Here is an 8,216-nt window from a genome sequence, read left to right on the forward strand (position 1 = left end):
ACTCTCTTAAAGACCAGATGGTTCTCAGTGAAAACACTTACCCTGCCCTCTTAGCACTGGGGAAACTTTATTCTCCATTTCAAGGACAAGATTTTTTTTTTTAAATAAATTAAATGATATAGGCAGCACTTGACTTCTCTCTCTCTCTCTCTCTCTCTCTCTCTCTCTCTCTCTCTCTCTCTCTCACACACACACACACACACACACACACACACACACACACACACACACACACACACACACACACACACACACACACACACACACACACACACACACACACACACACACACACACACACACACACACACACCCTACCTCTTTTCACCAAAATAATAATACAGAAGCTACGTAGTGTATAGGTCTGAGATGCTATGGAGCTCAGTGACGGGTGGAAGAGATCTGCTGGAGGTAGACCAATAATGGAGAGCAGGAAGAATGTGGTGTGCTGACATGACTGAGAATGCAGATACAAGGGGAGAACAGAAGTGATGTGGGTCATGGATTTGATGAAGGGAAATTTGTGAATCCTATATACTGTGTCAGCGATTTTGACTGAGTTGACGAGGCTTTCTTTATCTGTCAATCCACAGGGCTGAGATTCTGTAAAAACTCCAGCTGTCAGGAGTGCCTAAGTCTGAAAACCCCCCAGGGAGGAGAGATGACACTTCATCTGGAAACTTGTCATCCCCAGACAATCTAATTTCCCTTCTTGGTTACTGCCTAGTTGTGGCAGAGGATCCTCCAAACATTTCTACTTCTGAGCTTTTAGTTCTTAGTCTCTGGAGGCACCTGCACTCCCAAATACAGATTGTACACATAAGACCCAATAGTCAACTCCAGCTCATACTTTGGTAGAGTTCTAAGTACATGGTTACCCACTGATGTCAAACAGCCATCTTTAATACACTAGCATGAGTCCCCTTTAATATCCTCATCTCCAGCGAGACCTCTTACTCTAGAGCCAGGCCACAGTTTGTTTGGTTTTTAAAGCATGTGTCTGAAGATCCCTTGACCCAATGTCCAGGCCTTCATTTCTTGGCCATGTGACCTAGGTCCAGGCAAATATTCTTATGTTGAGAAACCCAAATCCTGATGTTGATTTCTGTACTTCATGTCCAGGTGTCTTCTACATAGCCCAGTCTCTAAAGACCACAGCTCTGGGTCAGGTTTAGAAACGCCAGTACCCTGAGTCTAGAATTCCTTTCTTCAATGCTTAGGCTTTTAGGGAAAATCAGTACTCCTTCCTTTTCTGTCCTGCATCAGAACTCTGGTTTCTAGAGACCCCTGCACTCTGCTTCAGCTTACAAAACCGTTTCCCCAGGACACAGGTCTCTGGGCTATCCTGAGATGGAAGAGGTCTATTATCCAGAGGGGTAATAAGGTACGTCGCTGTGGTAGTTATAGTCAGGACACACCTTCTGCACTAGCCTGTAGTCTATGCTGTAGAAGGTGATGTAGATGCAAATGACTTTGAAGGGTTTGGAACAGACCCAGGAGACATGACTCTGGGTGTGCTCATAGTAGCAGGTTTTGGAAGGGTCGTAAGTACAGAGTGTGGTTTTCTTGGCACGATCCACTTTCTCATAATCCACCCGGCAGTTGAAGATCTTGGATTCTTTGGCCTCAATGAAGATCTGCTGCTCCAGGTCAAACTCCACTGTCTTGGTGGGAGGGACGAGGCTGACGGAGATAGTCCCCTGTCCAGTGGAGTTGTGCCGGAAGAAGACGTTAACGGTACCGTTACCATGATCAACGACCTTCCCAGTGATCAAGAGGTTCAGTTTTACTGTCTTGATGTTGGAATAAAAATCACCCCAGCCAAAAATTTTCTTAAACTTTCCTGTGTTTGCCACGGGTTCTCTGCGTCCTCGAGAGTGTGGCCCCTGGTCCAGCTCAGACAGGTTGTCCAGGACTTCCCAGAACTCTTGTGAACTAGAGACCAACTCTAGGTGAGTCAAATTCTGCAGTGGGGTTTGAGTTAGTAGAGACTTCGGGGAGAGGTGCTCCCTCTTCTTCTGCAGTTGAGATTTGTCTTGAATTTCATTTTCACCTTGCGCAGCATCCTCCCCTTGTTCCTGTCCACAGATCACCTGAACAAGACAAGAGGTGAGAATAACAGATGTATTTTCTTCCTCCTGCTGTTCTTGTACTCTACCCTCTTTCCACTTACCTCTAGACATGTCATCACAAGTCTCCCCTCTTTCTCCTTCTTGGTTTGCTGATCCCCTTTCTCTTACATGCTTCTTTTTTCTCTGACCTTCCTCTGAATAACCTTGTCAGTCCATCTACCTTATTCTCTCTCTCCACTCATCCTTCCTTTCTGCCCTGAGTAACTCTCTTTCTTCCCCGTGAGACGCTGGGATTTTGTGTGCCCTTTTGCTTAGCGGGAAACCTAATCCCTCCGACTTTCCAAAAATGTCAGCTGAGGTCAATTCCCTGGGATCTCTGCTTAAAGCTGGTGGAGAGGGGCGTAGAAGAGATGGGCAGGGGATTGGGTTAGTGCTGGCTGGATGTAATGGACTAACACCAATCACTGTTTTAAGAATGCTGGTCTTGTAGCCTTTCCTCAGTTACCCAGACTTCCCCCTCCTCCCTCCCCCACCACCCCTATGGTTCAGTTGACTATAGCCCCATCCCCTGGCCCTGCTGTGGCAGTCAGGCAGTGGGTGAGAGGGAAAGACAGAAGCAGGGGTCAGCTGTGGACAGGCAGTGACAGAGCCAGTCCTTGGCAAGGTCCAGTTCTGAAGCCGGGGGGGGGGGGGGGCAGTGCCCCCCCCCCTCCCCCCAACCCCCTGCAAGGTCTGGTACCAGCTCAGCCCTAGGCTGGCTTTCTGCCCCGGCCCGCGGAGCGCTCTCGCTGGTGGGAGGGGAGGGCAACATCTGGCCGGGAGGCAGGTGAGAGATGCAGATGTCAGGTTGCCGTGGTGATTTCAGCCACACCGCTCGGTGCGTGTCCGCCGGGGGAGACGGGAGGGCTGGCTGGGACCCTGCGGGCTTTCCGCGCTCACCTGGCGGAGGAGGATGCCCGGGATGGGGGGAGCCACCTAGGGTCAGCGCCCTGTGCCGCCCCCCAACCCCCCCCCCCAGCGGGCAGGCAGGGGGGGACAACGGGGCACGCTCCCACGGGGGAAAGGTGCCCTCCGCCCTCTTCAACTCGCCCTCGCTCCCTCGGGCTGGGGGGCGGGGAGGGGGGGGAGGAATTGGTCACACGAGTCCTTGAACTCCCCACACTTTGGGGGAGCTGCCTCCTTTCCTTTCCCCACAGCCCCCTCCCCATCAACCAGATTCCCTCCCCCCTTCCACGCACCCACCCACTCCAATACCAGCTGCACCGTCACACAAGTTGTTTTTTTTTTTGGGGTGGGGGGGGGTTAAAGGCTTCTTGCAAATGCCTCCTTATACTTTTAAAGAGTCTCTCTCCCCCTCCCTCCCATCCCTTTTCCCCAGCCGGCCCCCGGGAGCTTCCCCCTGCCCCCCCCCCCATCACTCACCAGCAGGGAGATGCTCCCCTGGACCAGGAAGAGCAGGCAGGAGCCAGACAGCTGCATTTTCAGCCGGCGCCTGGAAGTGAAGGGGGGCGGGGAGGTGTGGGTCCTCTTATAAGCGGGGCTCCTGGCTCCTACGGCCCCCCCACCCCCAATCCCATGATCGGTCTGGCAACTCCCCTCCAGATCTCGCTGCTGGGCAGAGGCAGGCGCCAGCGGCCGCCCCTTACACCTGCTGCCGCCGCTGGCTCCCTCCATGTGACGATCTCTCCACCCCCCCCCCCAGCCCACACCCCCCCGGGGCACTGTTCGCCCCCTCCCACCGGCAGGTACCGGCAGTACCTCCAGGCTTAACCCTTCCCTGCCTGCACCGCAGCTGGACGCTCCAGAGGGCAGGGTTCCTGGCAGGCTTGGGGGGCTCAGTGTGGGGAATGCTCCCAAATATGACTTGAGACCAGGCGTCCCTATCGGTGCCTGAAACATCTTGGCGGGGGGGGGGACACGAGAATCAGGAGCAGGAAAGATCTTTGTGCGCCTGAGCTCCCCCAGGCACTATGAGATCAACAGGCCAATGCTGAACAAAGGAGGATGAACTGTGAAAGGTAAGGAAGCCAATGAAAGTTTGGGGAAAGCAAACCCAGGACAACGGATTGTCCTCCAAGCCAGGATTTTATCTTTAGGCTCTGTACTTGGAGGAACTGGTCTCCCATTGCCCTGCTGCCCTGACTTCCAACCTTTTGAGTCCTAGGCCCACATAACAGGAAACAAAGTTTGGGGCGCCCCTGGGGGAAGGGTAGTCAAGACTTGGCTGGGACCTATTTCATGAATTCAATGATCACCGTTAGAACCGGTGGGGAATTTTTTCAACCAAAATGTGTTTCATCTGCAAACGGGGATTCACAGAAATGGACACTGTTCAGGAAAAAAGGTTGGTTTTGGGTGAATGATTAGGCTTGGGGGGAAAGTATCAGTTATTCAAATGTTTTGACATTTTCATAATGACTTTTTGTTTAGAGGTTTAAGCTAATTACAGTAAAAGCAGGTTATTTGTTTAGGTTGTTGGTTCATGAAATTTTTTGAGCTTTATTTCTCTGTCCCATTCAGGATGGTGAAAAAACATTTGACATTTTTGCAGGACAGGAAACCTGTCCCCTTTGGGGAGGGGTAGTTGTGTTGTTTAGAAGCTATTTGACTCATTCAGGGGAGATTCTATAGGAATGGAAAGAGGGGAAATGTAAACAGTGCTTAAATAATAAGAAATCAACCTTCCTCTAAAATCACTGGTTCTTGAATCGCCACTGCTTTGTGCAGCCACTTGCAGTGTGGATATAAAATGCAGTCATTCTGATTTCTGAGGTATTTTAAACTCCCCTTGCATACAGGTGTAAGTGACTTATTTAGGTGTATGGAAGTGCAGAACTGGGCCCAATATAATTGTTCCTTGTCACTATTTCTTGCACAAGAGCGGATAAAGTTGGGGAGGGAAGAGATTTGAAAAAATAAGCGTGGAATAAATTCAGAGAGATGATCTCCAGGTGAATAGTCCAGGAATGGAACCTGTATTCTTCTAAGAGACTTGAGAAGCAGTGCGGTCCAGTGCCTTGCCCATTGGGCTGAGAGTCTGGAGATCTGTTCCCAGCTGTGTCACTGACTTATTGTGTGACCTTGAGGCAGTCACTTCCCCCTCTGTTTTCCCTGCCACCCCTTTGGGTGTCTTGTCTATTTATAAACTCCTCAGGGCAGGGTGTCTCTCTTTTATGTGTACGTACAGCGCCTAGCCTTGATTTCAGGCACTACCATAATACTACCACTAGTGAATATATTGCCTATGAAAGCCCTGGTCCTGTACTATCAAAGTCCAATGAGAGCTTTGCCATTGTCTTCAATGTGCATAGGATCAGGTCCAAAGTAGGCATCTATTCAACTTGTCATTTAGCTTGTCAATTGTTCATAACATATGAAGTGCTCTAAGATAAAGCTAGGAGAGCTTAGTTTACCATATCTTCCAATGTCCAGAAACCTTGAAAGAACAGTAGTTAACTTTTGTGGTGTTTTTGTGTAGTTGACCTGGCCACTAGAGGTTCACAAGACTTTATGTATTTTGAATTTCAGCTGTAAGCCCTGCTGATCACTGACTGGCTTGGAAAACACCACAGGAAATCAGCATAGTGAATAACCTACCCCAATGCACAATCATAACTTTGACCCCTCCTCTTTCCATTTTTTGTCGTAATTTTAGCTCTGGCCTGATCTCCTCTCCCTCCTGTGTCTGAAATTCACAAGAGGCAAGGAACTGAAGAAATGTAACTTAATTCCCCCAAAGCCACTTTATTTGTATTTATATTATCCCAAAATTAAAGCAGCCACCCCAGACTCTGACCCTCTTTAAAAATATAGAATTCTCCAGTAAAATAAACAGCCCCCACTGATTGCTTCCAGCCACAACTAAGAGAGAAAACGGAGCAGTGTTTTAAATCAGTAGCTCTAGGTGGTATCATTATGCTCATTTCACAGATGAGGAAACTGAGGCACAGAAAGGGGGAAAATGACTTGCCCAAGGTTACGGCAGCAGAGCAGTGGCAGAGCCAACAATAAAACTCAGATCTCCTGAGTCCCAATCTAGTGCTTTAGCTACTAAACCACAGTGTCTCCCACAATAATCCCACCAGAAATACCTCTCTCTCCCTCTGCATCCTCACTAATCTCTCTCCTCCTCATGAACCAGGTAGAAAAGATGAGCCTCGCAGCACATCCTGAAGGTTAACAAACTATGGCTCAAGGAGGGCGAATTCTAAAGGCATTGGCAGGGGGTACTTGTGGAAAATGCCCTGCCAGCAGCCCCATCTTTATACCAATGGGGCCCCAGCTCCGGTGCTGCCTTGTGGCAATGTGACACAGGAAGAGAGGCTGTCTCTCGAAAGGTTGCCCCTGGCCCCAAAGGGCCTGAGACCTATCAAAAAGGACAAAGATCTGGCATAATTTTTAGCAGATGCTGAGTTAGTCATGCATTCAGAGTGCTCTTTCTGCTGCTTGTGTGGGGATATATAACCTTGTGGGTTTTTAAACCTTAAATGAAGGTGAATAAATAAGGGACATTTTAATCTCACCTTGATGCCTAGGGAGTTTCACTGGGGATTGAGTCATCCTGTCATCGATGTTTAGTTAGGGTGACAACTTGTCATGGAAGCTTAATGCCCCATGTTATGGTTTTGGTGTTGAGTTTACAGACAGTGTTGAGATTTTCTTTTGGAGGAAGGAGGTGGGCGAGAGCACCCTCTAAACTGAAAGGGGAGGGAGGAATTGTGTTGGATGATCCTAGTAGATATACCAGGAGCAATGGGACCCAACCAAGGATGAATCCTGGGGGAAATCTTCCTAGCAAAGATTAAACTGCAGAATACTCATCCAAGAGAAATGGTGGAAGTGTGACATTTAAAACCTCATTGGACAGAGCATTTGTGAATGATCCTGTCCTCGCCCCTGGTGGGCGGATTATATGTCCTCATGGCTTGCATGTCTCTAACCACTATGATTCATATGGAGAATTGTTGCTCTTTCCTCGGTGGGAGTCCGTGGAGAGGGGAGGTGGAGGACGTTGAGAGTGTCCCCTGGCAAGCAGGAAGAGCTGGTGCAATGTTACATCCCGAATCATTTCACCCGTTGTGTTTGCAGAGTTGCAGCGTAGAGGCATTCGCTTTTCAGAAGCGCTGGTTGAGCAGGGCTCAGGACCAGTTTGTCTAATCCAGAGCTGCAGAGCCACCTGGTGGGTGGTCCAGAGGCTTTCTGGAATTAGTCCTGATGGATTCCTCTAATGTGGCCAGTTCTAGTGGCAACCCACTCCTTCCTCATCTAGAGAAAGATACTCCTTCCCTTTTCCTGCTGAATTCATTTCACACCATGGGGCCTTGACCCTCCTCACAGGGGACATTTTAAAAATGGACAGAGGTGTGGAAGTTGGAGAAGGAAAAGCACTCTTAGGAGAGGTAGCTTGTCCAGTGGGAGGGGTGCTGGGCTGGGATTTTGGAGACCTAGGTTTCATTCTCAGCTTTACCACTGACCTGTGTGACAGTGGGGAGGTCACTTCCCCACTCTGTGCTTCTGTTTTCCCCTCTCTGTCTTGTCTATTTCAACTGTCAGCTCTTTGGGCCAGGGACCATCTCTGACTATCAGGGGGGTGGCCGTGTTAGTCTGTATCCACAAAACTAACAAGGAGTCCAGTGGCACCTTAAAGACTAACAGATTTATTTGAGCATAAGCTTTCGTGGGTAAAAACTCCTTGTCATCTCTTACTTGTACTATGTGTTTGTACAGTACCTAGCACTGTGTGTGCTACTGTCATGCAAATCATAATCATCCAGTCCGTGTCCCTGGAGCTGGTGCAGGATCTCTCCCCACACCGTGTTTCTAGTATTTTGTGCAGTCTGGTTTTACAAGCAATTGGATATTTCTTGTGGGACATTCTGACGTTGCTTAGGCCAGGATTCACTGAAGCCTGGCCTGTAGGAGAGTGGTTGGTTGATTACTAGTGGGCTTGTTGAAAAACTCCATTGTTTCCTATTCTCTGCTCAAAATAATGTCTCCGCTCTTGCAAAGCCTGGCTTGTGGTTGGAGGCCCTTTCCTGTGGGGTGTAATAAAAATGGGTCGTGGGTGAGGGATCGCAGCAACAGTGCCAGTTCTGGGTAGCGAAGAGATGATGGCGAATGAAGTGTTTGTGACCACGGTAACAG

The 8,216-nt window shown here is 49.3% G+C and overlaps 1 protein-coding gene across 1 annotated transcript; it reads right to left on the bottom strand.

The window, feature by feature from the left end:
* Nucleotides 1-1,364: 1,364 nt before the first annotated feature.
* Nucleotides 1,365-3,551, bottom strand: NXPH3 (neurexophilin 3). Its single transcript, XM_077806490.1, has 2 exons — nucleotides 3,495-3,551; nucleotides 1,365-2,093 (listed from the first exon to the last, which is right to left on the bottom strand). Exons 1-2 carry the CDS (start codon nucleotides 3,549-3,551, stop codon nucleotides 1,365-1,367), a joined length of 786 nt encoding a protein of 261 aa, XP_077662616.1.
* Between the last annotated feature and the right edge of the window lie 4,665 nt (nucleotides 3,552-8,216).

This window comes from Eretmochelys imbricata, chromosome 27, assembly GCF_965152235.1.
Source record: "Eretmochelys imbricata isolate rEreImb1 chromosome 27, rEreImb1.hap1, whole genome shotgun sequence".
NCBI classification, from domain to species: Eukaryota; Metazoa; Chordata; order Testudines; family Cheloniidae; genus Eretmochelys; species Eretmochelys imbricata.

Coding starts and splice junctions, on each gene's coding strand:
- NXPH3 (XM_077806490.1), bottom strand. CDS start 3,551: ATGCAGCTGTCTGGCTCCTGCCTGCTCTTCCTGGTCCAGGGGAGCATC. Junction 2,094..3,494: donor AGGGGAGCATCTCCCTGCTG/GTGAGTGATGGG, acceptor TGTCTTGTTCAG/GTGATCTGTGGACAGGAACA.